Source organism: Acomys minous (genome assembly GCF_964271855.1).
Source record: "Acomys minous genome assembly, chromosome: 9".
NCBI classification, from domain to species: Eukaryota; Metazoa; Chordata; class Mammalia; order Rodentia; family Muridae; genus Acomys; species Acomys minous.
Window position 1 is genome coordinate 97,116,727 of NC_140490.1, and position 16,770 is coordinate 97,133,496.

The 16,770-nt window shown below is 43.3% G+C and overlaps 1 protein-coding gene across 1 annotated transcript in view; it reads left to right on the plus strand.

Annotated features, from left to right (window-relative positions):
• NR2C1 (nuclear receptor subfamily 2 group C member 1) overlaps nucleotides 1-16,241 on the plus strand; it is a 54,451-nt gene extending 38,210 nt beyond the window's left edge. The window contains 5 exon segments of the mRNA XM_084794408.1: nucleotides 8,148-8,287; nucleotides 9,647-9,784; nucleotides 13,467-13,572; nucleotides 15,729-15,886; nucleotides 15,889-16,241. Coding sequence (XP_084650534.1) covers nucleotides 8,148-8,287; nucleotides 9,647-9,784; nucleotides 13,467-13,572; nucleotides 15,729-15,886; nucleotides 15,889-15,926 — 580 coding nt within the window. The 3' untranslated portion in view covers nucleotides 15,927-16,241.
• Nucleotides 16,242-16,770: the final 529 nt, after the last annotated feature.

Below are 16,770 nucleotides of genomic sequence, written 5' to 3' on the forward strand. Positions count from 1 at the left end.
CTGACACCCTCACACCAATGCACATAAGTTAAAATTAAATTAAAATATTTTTTTTAAAAAGATCATATAGCAGCATAGGGTTTTTGTGATATATTTCATTTATTTATTGTAATTTGATGATTCTATCTTTGAACTCTGTGCATTGCAGTGTCCAAAGGCTGGATACTCCTGTTGGGTAGTTGTTGTCTGTCGCCCCCCGGACCCCCCCCCACCCCTAAACCCCCAACAACCTTGACTTAGTATTTCTCCCGGGCTTGGCAGTAGTGATCTGCATTTGCTTACATGGTTATGTTTAAAATTAGAGGTGATTGTTTCCCAGGGATCTAGTTTCCTCTCCAAAAAAAGGGAACAAAAAAAAATGCCAACCTCCAATGACCATTTTAAAAATTGCTCCAACTGTGACAGACCACATCTGCATTTCTGCTCTGAAGCAACCAGATGAAACGGAAGTGATCTCCTCTAAGAAATCAAGAAGTCCGACGACCTTTGTCTAAAGTTATAGGCACCAGTAATCCTGATGCCCAGCCTGTCGTCAGCGAGTTTTAGCTTCCTCACAGCACCCCGAGTATTCAGTCTGATTTTATAACCACTCGCTTTCCTAGCCTGCTCATTTGTTTTCCCACTTGACACATGGGAACAACTCCCCCTTCCTATCGCTATAAATTGCTTCCACTATATAACTAAGAGGCGCATGAGCCCCGGCTTCAAATTGGTGATACCACCATTTGGTGACTAGCGAATCAGCGGTCTGATTTAAAGTCTGGAACCTTTGAATGACGCTTCCCCTCTTGTCTCAATAATATTCAGCTTTTAGTAACATTTCAATAGTTTTAAGCAAAAAAAAAAAAAAAGATTGCGCTGGAGAGATGGCTCAGATGCCAGAGGTCTTGAGTTTCTATACCCAGCAACCGCATGGTGGCTCACTACCATCTATAATGTGATCTGATGCCCTCTTCTGGCCTGCAGGTGTACATGCAGGCAGAGCACTGTATACATAATAATAAATAAACAAATCTTTATAAGCAAAAAAGAAAAAAGTTAAAGTGTGGTATAAAACATTAACATACTCATGTCTTACTATTTGTTCAGCATTAAGTGCCATTGGCCGAGCTCATAACTGACACTTTCAGCCCACAAAAGCAACCTAGAGATTTTTTGTTTGTTTGTTTTGTTTTTTGGCCCAGAATAAACTACCTAGTAATTTAGTTTTTTTTTAAATTAAAAAAAAAAAAAAAAGAGTTGGAGGTATACTGGGAACTGTGTCAATTAGTCACACCAGCGTTGTTTTTAATTACTTTTTGCTTATTGCATGGCAACAGCCGAGCCGTTGAAGAAACTAAGACAAGAGCTGAGCTTTCTGCTTACTGAATAATTAATTTTATAGCAGCAGCCACTTTCCTCTGTGGTCTGTATTGGAACTCCGTTTCTGTGCTGCTGCCACAGGGCTCTTAATTAGAATAGCTGTTGAGCTAACAATGCAGGCCATTAGCTTCTGTGTAAACTCCGTACTTCTTATCTCTGCCTAGATAATCTGTAAATCCTTTTCATGTGTTGACTTAACCAGATAAGGGCGGGAGTCTAATGCTGGGAAAATCTGTTGTATGGAGATGCAGGCTGTTCTAAATCTGCCTGACATGGGGGCTGGATTTTCCTGGCTGGATACAGAAATTGTCCACAGAGAGACACAGACAACAATGGCAGTCAGACACCTTTGCTCCAGTGACCTAGGGGGCGGGGGCTAGTTAGTGACACTGTATTTTGAAAGGCCTCTATATGTTGATTTTCTGTTTAAGATCCGTAGTTTAGCCAGGGTGTGGTGGCTCTCGCCTTTAATGCCAGCACTCAGGGAGGCAGAGGCAGGTGGATCACTGTGAGTTCAAGGCCAGCCTGGCCTACAAAGTGAGTCCTGGACAGCCAAGGCTACACAGAGTAATCCTGTCTCAGGGGGGGAAATCTGCAGTTTAATGGGTAGGAAATTCATTCCACATGATTTAGGTGAATGGCCCCACAGTTCAGTAGATTTAGAAACTGGGGATTATTTAGTGTCATTTGCCTAGAATGTGGACACCAGCAGGGGTGTTGGGTTTTTTTCTTTTTTCTTTTTCTTTTTTACATCTATTTGTGTGTGTTAATGTGCTGCTGTGTGGTGTGCCTGTGCATACATCTGTATGTGTGTTGTGTATGTGTGTACATGTGTGTGGATGTGCTGCTGTGTGCCGTGCATGTGCGTGTGCATGTGTGAGTGTGTGGAGGGGCACATGCATTACAAGGCAAACATGGAAGCCAATTCTCTCCTAGTTTCAAGGACTGAGCTCACGCTATCAGCTCAGCGTGAGTGCTTTCAGCCACCCAGTTACCTCCCACGGCCTCTCCTGCCCAGGCTGACCTCAAACTCACGTCAGTCCTCCCGTCTTCACTCTCCTAGGTGCTGGGATGGATCGCAGGCACGGGCTGTCACACCCAACTCTGCCTGGACCCTTAGAATCAAAACTTCTAGGCCACCATCATTTGAGACAGCAGATGTTATAATTGACACAAGCTGTCATTAACTCCACACCTCAAAGTAAAGCTGCCAGGCTTCCGTTAGCAGTGCAGTGTCTTCTGTGACCTGGTGGCTTGAAACCTGCCATTTGGTGGATTTATTGCATATTGTTGATTTTCTCTAAGAACTATGGATTTAGTTCAAACAGATAGGGGCATGGCTAAGGCATTGGGTGTATTTATGTGGATGCTAAGTGGTTGGGTTGTCCTCGGGCATAGGTGGCTTGGCCAACTTAATAAAGCTTTTGTTGTTAATACTTGTGGGGCTCTCTGGGACCTGCATAGATAGTTTAAATGCATTTTTCTATCCGTTCCTTTGGCTTCTCAGAAGAAAGATATTTTCAAAGTAAGTACTACAAGGTGACTGTAGTAGTTATTTATTTCTTAACAGAAAAATTCTGATAGCAAACGTGCCCTGATTCTAGGATAGTCTCAAACTCACTATGTAGCTCAGGTTGGCCTTGAACTCTCTCTCCTTTCGGGTCAGCTTCTTAAGTACTGAGACTGCAGTCTTGCATCCTATCCCTGCCTGGATTTTTGTTTTGAATAAACTTGGGTGGACGTCTGTTGTTGTCAGTTTAAAAGTATGCCCTAATAGATGCTTATTATTAGGCTTATAATTGTTACAGTGGCATTAGTTAACCCGCTGTCACAATCAATAAAGAAACAGACACCTGGTATTTTTTAGACTAGCCTTTTCATGTGGGCCATGGCAGATATTAACTCCTAAGCTACCGTCTGTTACATCTCAGTCTCCATCCCATGCCATCTGTTGTAATAATTCCTATCCAGGCTATCTCCCATCCATAACCCCAAAATACTTGCTAAGGTTGTTCATCGGGTCATTTCTTTCATGTGGAACTTCAGAGTTCCTTCTCTAGGCTCGCAGCTCTTTTCTGTGCCATGGCGACTTTCCCCCTCTTCCTCCCCCCCTCCTCCTTCCTCCTCCTCCTCTTTCCTCCCTTCCTTCCTCCTCCTCTTCCTCCTCCTCCTCTTCCTCCTCCTCCTCTTTCTTCCCCTCCTTCCTCCTCCCCCCCTCCTCCTCCTCCCTCTCCTCCAGTTCCTGACTGCTTCTCCTTCTCAAGATTCTCTCTGTCCCCAAAGCCAGAGTAGCTTTGCCATGCAAACAGGGAGGCCAGGTTTTACACAGCAGTATTTGGGGTGGTCCAGATGTGCTTGTCAGGGCAACCTTTAGACCTTGGGAGCCAGGAATTAGCATCAGAATATACATCCCCTTAGACCAACCCCCAACAGAAGTCCTGTACTTGATTTCTGCAATTAACCCTTTGACTTTCTGGTGTTTTACTCTCAATTATCCTGGTCAGCTACTTGTTTCAACATTTCTCATCCTCCACACTGAATCTAAGCTGTTCTCTGAGCCTTCTCTAGGAGGTCAGGGTGTTTCCAATAGCAAAGACCAGCTCTGACTTTTTTCCCCCCAGTTATTTTTACTTTCCTGTATTTGCTATGTGTCCTAGTGACTTTTCTATTGCTGTGATAAAACGCCATGACCAAGTCAACTTATTGAAGAAAAAGGTTTTTTCGGGGAAGGGTCTTATATTTTCAGAGGGTTTCGCGTCAGTGGCCATGATGTTGGAAAGCATTCCACTTGCAGGCAGGTATGCATCTGAACCTCATGCAAGAAGTGGAGAGAAAGCCTGGGAATGGCTTGGCTCTTTTAAGCTTTAAGCCCTGTGACACAGCTCCTCCAACACGGCCACCGCCCCTAATCCTTCCCAAACAATTCTACCTATTGGAGACCAAGTATTAAACATATAAGCCTATGGAGCTGTTTTTGTTCAAACCTCCATGTTAACTACTTTGGTTCACTGTTTTCCTTTTAGAACCTCATAATCAGGGGTTAAGATAAAAGCTGGTTTGCTTTTGCCTCTTCTTCATGCCTCGAGTGGTCCTAAAGTACAGAATAAATCAAAACCCCTGCAGAAATAAGTAATCCCATTGCTAGTAGTTCAGTGCCCTGCCAGCTCTTCCCAGGCCATGGTCACTGACCATCCGAACACCCCCCACATACTGACACATTACACATATCTCAAATCCCACATGTAAATTCCCATGTTCCTAATGGCTGCCGGCTTTATGGGAGTGTTACAGCTTACACGCTCATCTCTATCGATAGACGGTTGGGCTGTTGCCAGCTTTCGTATTCTACGCAGGGCCACCAAGCACACTTTGTCAACGTGTATTTCACACAATAGGTCCTTCCCAGTGGAATTGTGGTGTCTTATATAGTTTGCACGTGAGCTCTGATATTGCTAGACACTGTTCCCGGAAGCTACCTCAGCAGTGGCCCGACGGTTCTCTTTTCTTCATCACTGTTCTTGATTCTGGATCTTACCCTTTCTGACAACTGAACACACTGTCTTCTGATTTTCCTTGCCTTTAACCGGGATGGATCTCTCTCCATTATTTTATGTGTGAAAGTTTAAAAATACTGGAGTTTTTTTTTTTACATTTGAGCTTTGCTCTCAAGTTCACTTCATAGTTAAGTCTCTTCTGATGGCAGACCATCCTCCCCAAATACTGAGATAAAAATCTTACCCACATAATTCCCAGGAGGCAAAAACTTCCTTATAAACTCTTGGCTTTTTGCTGTTTTTGTTGTTGTTGCTGGGTTTTTTGTTTTTGTTTTCTTTTGTTTTTTTGGAGTTTGTTGTTGTTGTTTTCTTTTGTTTTTTTTGTGACAACATGTCACACTGAAGCACAGACTAGCCGGGAACTCATTACGCAGCCCAGGCCTACCTCTTACTCTCACCGTCTTTCGGCCTCAGCCTCCCACGTGCTTTGTGCACCCACATGCGCCACCATGTCCGTGTATGTTGTATGCTCTCAGGCAGTGCCGGTCTCGGTGTCTTTTGTTCTGTTTTTCATCGATGTGCATGAGCTGAGTGCACTTATATGCACCACGTGCAGCAAGTTTTTTTTTTAATAACATTTTAGTTTCTTTTGTGTTTGGCACGGCACACACGTGGAGGTCAGAGAACGACTTGTGGTTGTCAATTCTTTCCTTCTTCCATGTGGGTCCCAAGGACCGTCAGGTGGCCGGGCTTGGTGGCAAGCACTTTCACCTTCCTGCCATCTCGCAGACACCTTTTTGTGACATTTTCAAGAAGGAAGTAATGTGTGTGCAGTCGTCAGGAGGAGCTTGTTTCTTAGCAGCATATTTGTACTAACTTGGATCTCTTTGGAGAAAGGAAAGAAATCTTATAGTTTAATTTTCCTTTTTTTCTTTTTCTTTCTTTCTTTTTGCTTCTTCAAGATAGAATTTCTCTGTGTAGCCTTTGTTGTCCTTGACTCCCTTTATTGACAAGACTGGCTTCAAACTCACAGAGATCTGCCTGTCTCTGCCTCCCCAAGTGCTAGGGTTACAGGCGTGCGCCACCGCACCTGGTATAATTTAATTATCTTATAATAAAATGTATAAGTTTCACTTGAATTTTTTTTCTCGTGAAAAGACCCACAACTGTATCTTTTCTGACTGTCTTTTTAAAGTCCTCACTTCTGCCTATTCTATATCCTCAAAGATACAAAACAAACGAAAAAAAAATCCTGTTTGTTTGTTTTCTATCTGCCATGTATTTTGAGGTCTTCACTGCCATGCAGAAATGCATAAGAGAATTTTTACCTTTGGGTAGTATGGCAAACAGACCCCTACCATAACAAACTAGAAAACTGTGAAATCTGTATAAACTTTGACTGGATGGATGGGTAAAGCACCAAAGGCGACTGGACGGAGAGAGACATGCTATAAGAGGGCATTTCTTCCAAGAAACAAGCTCTGAAGCCAGATATCACAGCGCATGCCTGCAGTCCTAGCACTAGGGAGGCCGAGGCCAGAGCCCAAACCATTGGAGGGCACTCCATAGTGAAACTCTGCCTCAAACAAAAACCTATCAATAAATATATAACTGCAAACTCCTGGGGCTGGAGGTATGGCTCATGGCCCTGGGGCCAGTGTTTTATCCTCAGCAGCGCAAGAGAAAAAGCTCCCATGTAGTCCTCAGAGCATGAGTGGGCTGGGTTTGTTAACTGGAAAATCAAGTGGAGGAAGAACATTCAGAGAAGGCAGGGCCACACTAAAAAATGCACCCAGCAAGCCACTGAACACTGACTGTTGCCCTTCTTACCGCGCTACTTTTTTCATTGCTCTGACAAAGGCAGCTTAAGGAGGAAGGTTTCCTTCTGGCCCGTCAGTTTAAGAAATAATATTGTCCATCATGATGAGGGACTCGTGGTGGCACTGACAAGGAACATTAACCATTGTACCACTGTTTCAAGCTTGCCGGAGTTGTCCCTTATTGCTGCAAGGCTTGCTTTCTTGTCTGGCTTTTTTTTTTCCAATTTATTTATTTATCATATATACACAGTGTTTTGCCTGCCAGCACACCAGAAGACGGCACCAGATCTCATTATAGATGGTTGGGAGCCACCCTGTGGTTGCTGGGAATTGAACTCAGGACCTTTGGAGGAGCAGCCAGTGCTCTCAACCTCTGAGCCATCTCTGTCCAGCCCCTAGTCTCTGGATTTTAGAGGCAGTGTTTCATGTAGCCTAGGCTCTCTTCCAACCACTGTAATGCCTTTGAACGGATGATCCTCCTGCCTCCTCCTCTTGACTGCTGGGATTGCAAGCTTAGCCCAGCATTTTTGTGCTTTAAAAGTTATCTCCTGGAGCTGGGGCGACGTCTCTGTGTTTAAGAGAACTTGCTGCTCTTGTAGAGGACTTGAGGTTGATTCCTGACATCCACAACAGGCTCTCAGGGGCTTGTAATACCAGCTCCAGGGGTCCAGTGCTCTCTTCTGGCCTCTGAGGACACACATACACATTTCACACCAACCACACTTACACACACACACACACACACACACACACACACACACGCAAACGCACATGCAACACATACATGCACACACCACACATACACACGTGCAAACACACATGTATATGCAAACACACACACATGCGTACATGACATATACAGACAGTCACATACACATGCCTGTAAATTTTTTTTAAATTACCACCCATCTTTCTTCAAATTATTGAATGTCATTGCCTCAGTCCTGTCCCCTGGCCCTCCCATTTTCTTGCATCTTCTTCATAACAAGTGGAATTTTAGTTAACTGAAATTAACTATATATATGTGTGTGTGTGTGTGTATATATATATATGTTCATATATATATTTTTATATAACACTTATATAAAATATCCAAAGTTATACATTTATATTTATTTTTTTTCAATATATTCTTGACAATTGATTCATAGAAATGCCTATGGAGAACAGTGTGTCATTTCCACACTCATACAGTGTGTAATGGTTACCTCAGGTACATATCACCTTTTTGTATTGGCAAAGGTCAGAATCCTCTCTACTTGGCGTACTGTAAATCTTACTGTAGCCATTGTTATAAACTGGCTGATGATAGTGAGCTAGCTGAGATTCAAATTTCATGGCACTCTTCATGGACTCTGTCAAATGTATGCCCATGGGTCTTTTAGACTAGTTGTAATTTGGTGTTTTTTTAAGAGCATCAATCAGGGTGAAGTTTATATCTGATGTATGCTTTTGTTTCTGTTTTTACTAGGCAAGAAAACAGCATATCATTGGTAAAAGCGTATTGGAATGAACTCTTCACACTTGGTCTTGCCCAATGCTGGCAAGTGATGAACGTAGCAACTATATTAGCAACATTTGTCAATTGTCTTCATAGTAGTCTTCAGCAAGGTAAGAGCACACCTTTATTACGTTCTCAGGGACCTAACTCGGAGTCTTCAGCTTTACAAAATGTTCTGGCCAAAGTTAGATAGCCTGGTGATTGTGATAATGTTTTACCTTTTTACTCTGAGCAATCGTAATATTTTGATAAGTATATTAATCATTCAAAATATTTTTAAATGAGGAAAACACCATGAAGGCTAGTGTGATTAAGTGTGAAAGGCTCACTAGTCAGTGTTGGTCACCAAAATATAATACCTGAGGGTGGGTTAGCAAGCAGTGTCTCTAGGAGAGAGAGAATGCATGCCCGTGCGCCAAGGAATCCAAACTTGGTTCTAACAGGAATGAGTCTAACCTTGTGAGGAAGCCATTGATCCCTCTCCCTCGTACAAGGCTTGCCTCCCAACCTGCTCCCTTAGCAACCAAATTCCAACATGGATTTTGGCAGGTACAAACCACGCCCACATCATGAAAAAGTCCACATAGATTTGCACGTAGGTAGAGAATGTGTGTACTTCTCTCCCATTGCCAAAGCTGTACCTTTTCCTAATAGCCCTCAGAGTCACAGGATGAGCTGGTTTTGGGATCGTCACATAGGATCTATTGTTTCATCTCAAGAGAATGGGAGCACGTTCAGCTCAATGGCACCAGGAAGACTAGTCTAGGAAGGCAGAAGTTCAAGGCTGTCGTGGGCTACATAGGCAGACCTTTATGCAGACATAGTCTCACTGTACACCCCAGGCTGTCTTGGAGCGTCATAGAGGTCCTCTGCCTCTGCCTCCCGAGCTCTCGGATTTAAGGCATGTATGTATACATGTGTCACTATGCCCAGCTTCAAAAGGCTTCTCTAAAAGAAAAGAGACTGCATACTTTTTTTTTCCTAGATGCTTCATCTGAGGAAGTAGGTAATAAGGAACTTTAACACACTTTGAAAATGGATCACTAAGGGCTTGAGAGATGGCTCAGAGGTTAAGTCTGCTATTCCAAAGGACCCAGGTTCAATTCCCAGCACCCACATGGCAGCTCACAAGTGACTGTAACTCCAGTTCCAAGAGATCTGACACCCCCACACCAGTGCACATCAAATAAAAGAAAATGTCTCACTAATTAAAATGCTGCAGCCTTTAGCTCAGGAGTAATGTATACAGTAGTCACTACTTTTTAGTTACTTAGACGTTCTATTTTTCATTGTTTTTGTTGGTTTTGTACTTTTGGTTGGTATTTATTTTTTTCAAGACAACATATCAGTATCTTCTTCCTCTGCCTTCAACACCCCATAACCCATTCCATATTGAAGAGGAGTGAAGGTGCATGAAAAGGGCCAAACATTTTAGATGACAATTAGAAGTGTGTGTTTGTGTTTTAAAGATAAAATGTCACCGGAAAGGAGAAAGTCATTGATGGAGCACATCTTCAAGCTGCAGGAGTTTTGTAACAGCATGGTTAAGCTCTGCATCGACGGATACGAATACGCCTACCTGAAGGCAATAGTGCTCTTCAGTCCAGGTACATAAGCACACGGTTGGTCTTCTGTTTATCACTTACGTAGTCATGTTTGCACTTTTGAGATAGGGTCTCTCTTGGCCATGTAGCCCTGGTGAGGCTAATACTGCCTATGTAGCCCAGGCCCTGCCTGAACTCTTAGCAGTCTTCTGCCTCAGATACCCGAGTGTCTCATTTAAAGTATTTGATGATACGGTGAAATTGGAGCTCTCATCCACAGCAGGTAGGAATGCAAAATGGTGCAGTTGCCTGGCATAAGAGTTCAGCAATTCTTCAAATGTTAAACACAAGGAGGCTGGGAAAATAGTTCAGGGGTAAAGTACATGCCATGCAACCATGGGGACCTGAGGTTGAATCCCCTACACGAATATAAAAAGCCAGGCACAGTAGTGTGTACCTGCAAACCCAGTGCTGGGGAGTGGGAGTGTGATAGGCAGATCTCTGGAGCTCATTGGCTGCCCAGCCTACAAGATCAATGCATTCGGTGAGAGACCCTGTCTCACAATGTAAAGGCAGAAGAAGGATGCCTGGCCACTCCTTTTGGCCTACACACACACACACACACACACACACACACACACGCACGCACACACGCACACACGCACACAAAGTGAAGCATAAGTGAATGTTTGTGTTGGCACTAGTGATAGTAGCCAAAAAGGGGATGCTATATAGTTAGCCATCAAAAAATGATTGAAGCCTGGCTTGGTGAGGTCTGTCTTTAATCTGAGTACTTGGTAAGTAGAAGCAAGGTGTGAGGATTCAAGGGTACACAGGAAACCTGAGGCCAGCTTCGGTTAAATGACACCCTGGCTCAAAAACAACACTTAAGAAAAAAAGAAAGAAAGCCAGGTGTGATGGCACACACCTGCAATCCCAGCCCTCTGGGAGGCCAAGGCAGGTGGATTGATGTGAGTTCAAGGCCAGCCTGGTCAACAAAGCGGGTCCAGGACAGCCAGGGCTACACAGAGAAACCCTGTCTTGTGGAGAAAGATAGAAAAAAACAAAGAAAGAAAGAGAAAATAAATGAGACTGGTGAAATGGCTCAGCCAGTGAAGGTGCTTACTACCAAACCTGATAGCCTGAGTTCCAATCCCTGGAATCCACATGGTAGAAAGAAAGAACTGAAGCCAGGCATGGTGGCACACGCCTGTAATCCCAAGCACTCGAGAGGCAGAGGCAGGTGGATCGCTGAGAGTTCGAGGCCAGCCTGGTCTACAGAGCAAGTCCAGGATAGCCAGGGCTACACAGAGATACCCTGTCTCGGAAAAAAAACAAAAAAGAAAGAAGGAACTGACTCTTGGAGCTTCTGGCCTCCAGAAATGCACTGTGGCATGCGTGCCTGCATACATACACATATACATATATGTGCATACATACATACACACACACAGAGACAAATACATAAGTGTAATAAGAAAATTTAAAAGACAGATAGGTATATATGTGGAATTATGTGCATACCATGGAATGCCGCTAACACAAAAGGTTTTGATACATGCTATGACGTGATGAGCCCTGAAAACATTGTGCTAAGTGAAAGACCCCATTCATAGAGGCACACATAATTGTTTGACTCCATTTATGTCAAGAACAGTGTGAATTAGTCATTTGTAGAGTCAAGGAGTTGGAAGATGGGGAGTGATTGCTACTGTTGGGGGTTACTTTGGAATCATAAAAGTGACCCACAATTACATTCCCGTGGTGAGAGTAAAAACTCTGAATATACTAAAGTCATCCAGTTGATGCTTCGCGGCTTTCACAGTGTCCAGAGGCTATGGCTGTGCCAGCTTTAAATCTGATGTTAAGGATATGAGACATCTGCTCTGAAAGTCATTGGAGCACACAGACCTGTATTGTTTGAGTTTTAGGTGTATCTTGTCAGGCTTTTTTTTTTTTTTTTGAGACAAGGTTTCTCTATGTATCCTTGGCTGTCCTAGACTTTGTAGACTAGGATGGCCTCGAACACACAGCGACCCATCTCCCTCTGCCTCCCGAGTGTTGGGATTAAAGGCGTGCCCCACCCTGCCTGGCCTTGTCAGACATTATTAAAGCAGAGTACAAGACAGTTACTACTGTGTCCAGGGCCCGTTACCCCCTCAGGAGCTTACAGAAGCTGCAAATGGAGGAAGATGGGCCTGTTGCTTCTCTGCCACTGTCTAGTTTTCAGACAGTAAAGAGGCATCAAACCCCAGTTGTGAATGGGAAAAACCCACAGTCTTCCGTCCCAGGGAGGGTCTGTGCCTTCAACTCTGATAGGCATCCTGTTCCTGTGAGTCCTAATAAAATTGTCTGAGGGAACCCGTGTCTTCCTCTCAATGATATGAGGAAGATAATTAAAACCTTTTGCGCTGTTCAGTGTTTCTCCTGGGCCTCAGGAGAGTGCAAGCCGAGTGCTTCCCAGGAAGCTAATCATCTGCACTTGTGGTTTTGCTCTTTTCCGTTTTTTCTGTTTGTGGCACTGGCATAGGACCTTGTACAGGACACTTCAAGCCCAAGCGTGTCTCTGATTTAGCACAGCCAGTTTGCCAATTTCACTTTTCTTTAGGTAAAATTGAGAAATTAGATATACATTGACGAAGTTCTTTGAATATTTCTACTTGTGAAATATGACTATCAAAATATTTTCTAAGTTATTTCATGTTCCCGTGTTATAGTTTTTCTAATAGAAATAAAAGTGTCTATAATTCATGATTTCATAAGCACTTTTAAACTTGGCTATATTTGGGGAAGCTCCTTGAAAAATGTAACCTGTGGGCTGGAGAGATGGCTCAGCGGTTAAGAGCACTGTCTGCTCTTCCAGAGGTCATGAGTTCAATTCCCAGCAACCACATGGTGGCTCACAACCATCTATAATGTGATCTGATGCCCTCCTCTGGCCTGCAGGTGTACATGCAGGCAGTACTCTGTACACATAATAACAAATAAATAAACCTTAAAAAAATATATAACCTGTAAAATATTTGATGGATTATGGGTGTTTTTAAATTTAGTCTTTAATTTTTGGTAATTTTCTGTTGTTAAAAACAAAATGGTGAGCCGGGCGTGGTGGTGCACGCCTTTAATCCCAGCACTCGGGAGGCAGAGGCAGGCGGATCACTGTGAGTTCAAGGCCAGCCTGGACTACAAAGTGAGTCCAGGACAGTCAAGGCTACACAGAGAAACCTTGTCTCGAAAAACCAAAAAAGGAAAGAAAAAAAAAAAAAGCAAAATGGTGTTAGGTGGTAGTGGCACACGCCTTTAATGTCAGAACTCAGGAGGCAGAGGCAGCCGGATCTCTGTGAGTTCAAGGCCAGCCTGGTCTACAGAGTAAGTTCCAGGACAGCCAAGGCTGCACAGAGAAACCCTGTCTCCACAAACAAAAACAACAAACAAACAGACAAAGCAAAATGGTAAAAACAAAACAAAACAAAAGCCATTCCAGCACTTTTGAGGAAAAAAAATATCATATTGGTAACACACAGTGGAATGGCTTTAATTTATTACACATTAAAATAGTTCCTCCTGGCCCCAACATGGTGTTGGACCTGGATTCAGTAACTACTGAGAGAATGAAGGCGCAAAGCACTGTAAGTGGGACTTCTGTGTTGAATGGACCGTTTGTTCCTCCACCCTCTGTCTCCACGGTCCCTGAATTAGTAAGTGCGCATTCAGGACTAGAATAACTGTATTCTTTTATGCTTAGATCACCCAGGCCTGGAGAACATGGAGCTGATTGAGAAATTCCAGGAAAAGGCTTATGTGGAATTCCAGGATTATATCACGAGGACCTATCCAGAGGACACCTACAGGTACCTCTAGGTTAAAACTAATGTGATTCATTTCAGGAATTTGTGTTTGTTTCGAGATCAGGTCTCATGTTGCTTGCCTTGAATTTACATGTAGCCAAGGATAGCCTTCAACCCTGACTCCCCTGCCTCTGCCTCCAGACTGCTGGGACTACACACAGACAGGCGACACCGTGCCTGGCCTAAAAGCTTTGCCGTAAATCTGTTCTGTCATTTTTTTTTTTCCATTTTAAGAGTAATTTAATGTTTTAGTCAACCATGACCTTTGAAATAGTTAATGCTACTGAAGGCCATACTGTGACTGTCATTACAGCTTAGTGTATGCCTCATCACCACCGATGAAGGAAGTTCCAGGGCTTTAGGTTAGTGCAGGGCTCTGCATTCGGCCCCCAGCACAGAGGGAGCAAACCAGCTGTTAACAGGCATCACATGCAATAGTTAATGAGGGCTTACTTTAAATCAGTGGTTCTCAACCTATGGGTCGTGACCCCTTTGGGGAGGGTTATCTATTGACCCTTTCATTGAAGTCACCTAAGACCATCAGAAAAAACAGATTTTTGCATCATGATTGATACCAGTAGCAAGATTACAGTTAGGAAGTAACAACAAAAATACTTTTATGCATGGGGGTCAAAGGGTCACAGCAATAGGAGGTTTGAGAACCACGGCTTTAAACAGACAGGGTGAGGAACTAGCTCAAAGACGCAGGATTGCCAGAGCCCCGCTTTGTCCGGGGAGTTGAGCTGTGGAGCCCAACTTTTCAGATGAAATAATTGAATTAGTAAAAAAGAAGAAAATGACCAATTAAAACACCTTTAAACTGATATATAATTAATTTTGAAAAGTAGCGTATGATAATTCTTCCAAGTTATTTCTTGCTAGTGTTCTTTGGGGTGGAAGGGACTTTTCTTTTCTTATTTTTATAAAAACCAGCCACCCACCTCTGGAGGAAGGTGGGGATGTGAGTACGATGCCGTGCTTGCTGGGTCTAACGTCGGCGTTTCACTTTCCTTATGATAACACTATCCACGTCTCAAGATTCTGGTAGGCTTCCCTGTGGTCAGTCTCCAGCCAAAAATATTAAATAAGCAATTCCAGAAGTTCCTCCTGCATCCTAAATTCCACGCTGTTCTGAGTAGCAGATGCGATGTCACCTTCTCTTATTTTGTCCCACCTCTGATTGCGTCACCCCTCTGCCCAGCACACCCACGTTGTGCAGACTACTCCTGTGTTTATCTGTTGGTAGCCTCCTCAGCTGTCACGAGTTTCATTCAGTGTCTGTTTTCCTGACCACCCAAAGCACGAGAGTAAGGATGCCCTCTCAGTTTCTTACATCCTACTTATTTAAAAGTTGTTACCCTTGAGCAGCAGTTTTCAGCGTCAGGCACACTGTCACACAAGCTGACAATCCTCCCTTCATGAACTTTCTCCCAAACACGGAGTTAGACTGGAAGCAGCCATTTGGCTGTACTGTGGAAAGGCCTGGAGGAAGTGACACTTTACCTCTAACAAGGGGCAACTGGGTCACTATTTGAGCCCAATGACTGTTTTCCATGTCCATGCTCTTTGTAATAAGATCAGTTGCCTGTTACACCATTTCTAGGATCATGTGTGTGTGTGTGTGTGTGTGTGTGTGTGTGTTTGTGTGCCTATGTGTATCTTGTGTGTATGTGTATTTGTGTATATATATGTGTGTCTGTCTGTGTGTTTGTCTATGTGTATGTATGTGTCTGTATGTGTGTGTGTATATGTCTGTATCTGTGTGTGTTTGTGTGTATATATGTGGCTGTGTATCTATGTGTGTATGTGTGTGTCTATTATGTCTGAGTGTGTGTATATATTTTCAAAAGAAAAGAGCTTTTGGACCTCTTGTGTTCTGATAACATAAAGCATTGTTCTTACCACCTGAAATGAGTTGGGAAGCTGTTGTTGAGTGACACTAACTCATGCTTTAATAATGTAGTTCCATGGCTCTTGCAGCCAAGTGGGGACAGCATGGTGTCACAGTTCAGAGCACGGCTCTCCTGTGCAGATCGCAATAGCGTACTGGCCCCTGTCACACCACTCTAAGCCTTGACAATGTAAACTTCTGCTTTCAGGTTTTGAAATTTTGATCTTTGCTATTTTACATGGATGCTTTTCTCCATTTCCGCTCTCAGGCTCTCGAAATTACTTCTCCGACTGCCGGCCTTGAGACTGATGAGCGCCACCATCACTGAAGAGTTGTTCTTCAAAGGTCTCATTGGGAACGTACGGATTGACAGTGTCATCCCACATATCTTAAAAATGGAGCCTGCAGACTACAACTCTCAAATAATCGGCCACAGCCTTTGAAAGCTGTGGTCACGTTGCTATGAACTGAGTTTACTGTCCCTCCTCGGGACACAGGAAACCAAATGGAACTGTTTGCTCCCAGGGCACCTGCAAATATTAACTTTAAGAGTAACCAAAACTGAAAGTATTTTTCTTTTGGATTCCTTAGGAAGAATTTAAATGACCAGCCAGGGGTCGGGAATCAGACTTCCCTGTCTGTCCTATGGGAGTGAATTAGAAATGGCATGAGTCTGTTCTTGGTGAAGATGACACCCGAGCCTGTCTCCTCCTCACCATCTACACTAAGCTGTCTCATTCTGTTTTATAAAACAAATAAACCAGTCATTTTCCCCCCTTGAGTTGTGTTCTCTTCCTGTTTAATTCCATTGACCTAATACACTGTAATGATGAGATGCCTAAGCAGGAACTTATTCTTATTCTTCCATAATGTAATCATTTTAGCTACCGGATCCAAAGATTATTTTATGCTCAGTTATATAATGATAATATTAGAACTATGGGAAGTGAGAAATGAATGAATATATATTTTTGGCTTTTATAAATATCAAGGTGCCCTTTAGCATATAATACTCTCATTGCTGGCAATGAGACACAAGCCATTTGTAATTTTTTTAGTGTTGTATATTATTACTTATGAGCACTTTTATTCATTGTAGTAGAAAATTAGCCTTGAAACTAAGATGGGGATCTTGTTTTAAAATTTGGGGCTCATGGGGCTGGAAAGATGGCTCAGAGGTTAAGAGCACTGACTGCTCTTGCAGAGGTCATGAGTTCGATTCCCAGCAACTACATGGTGGCTCATAACCAACTATAATGTATCTGATGGCCCTCTTTTGGTGTGAAGGTGTACATGCAGGCAGAGCACTG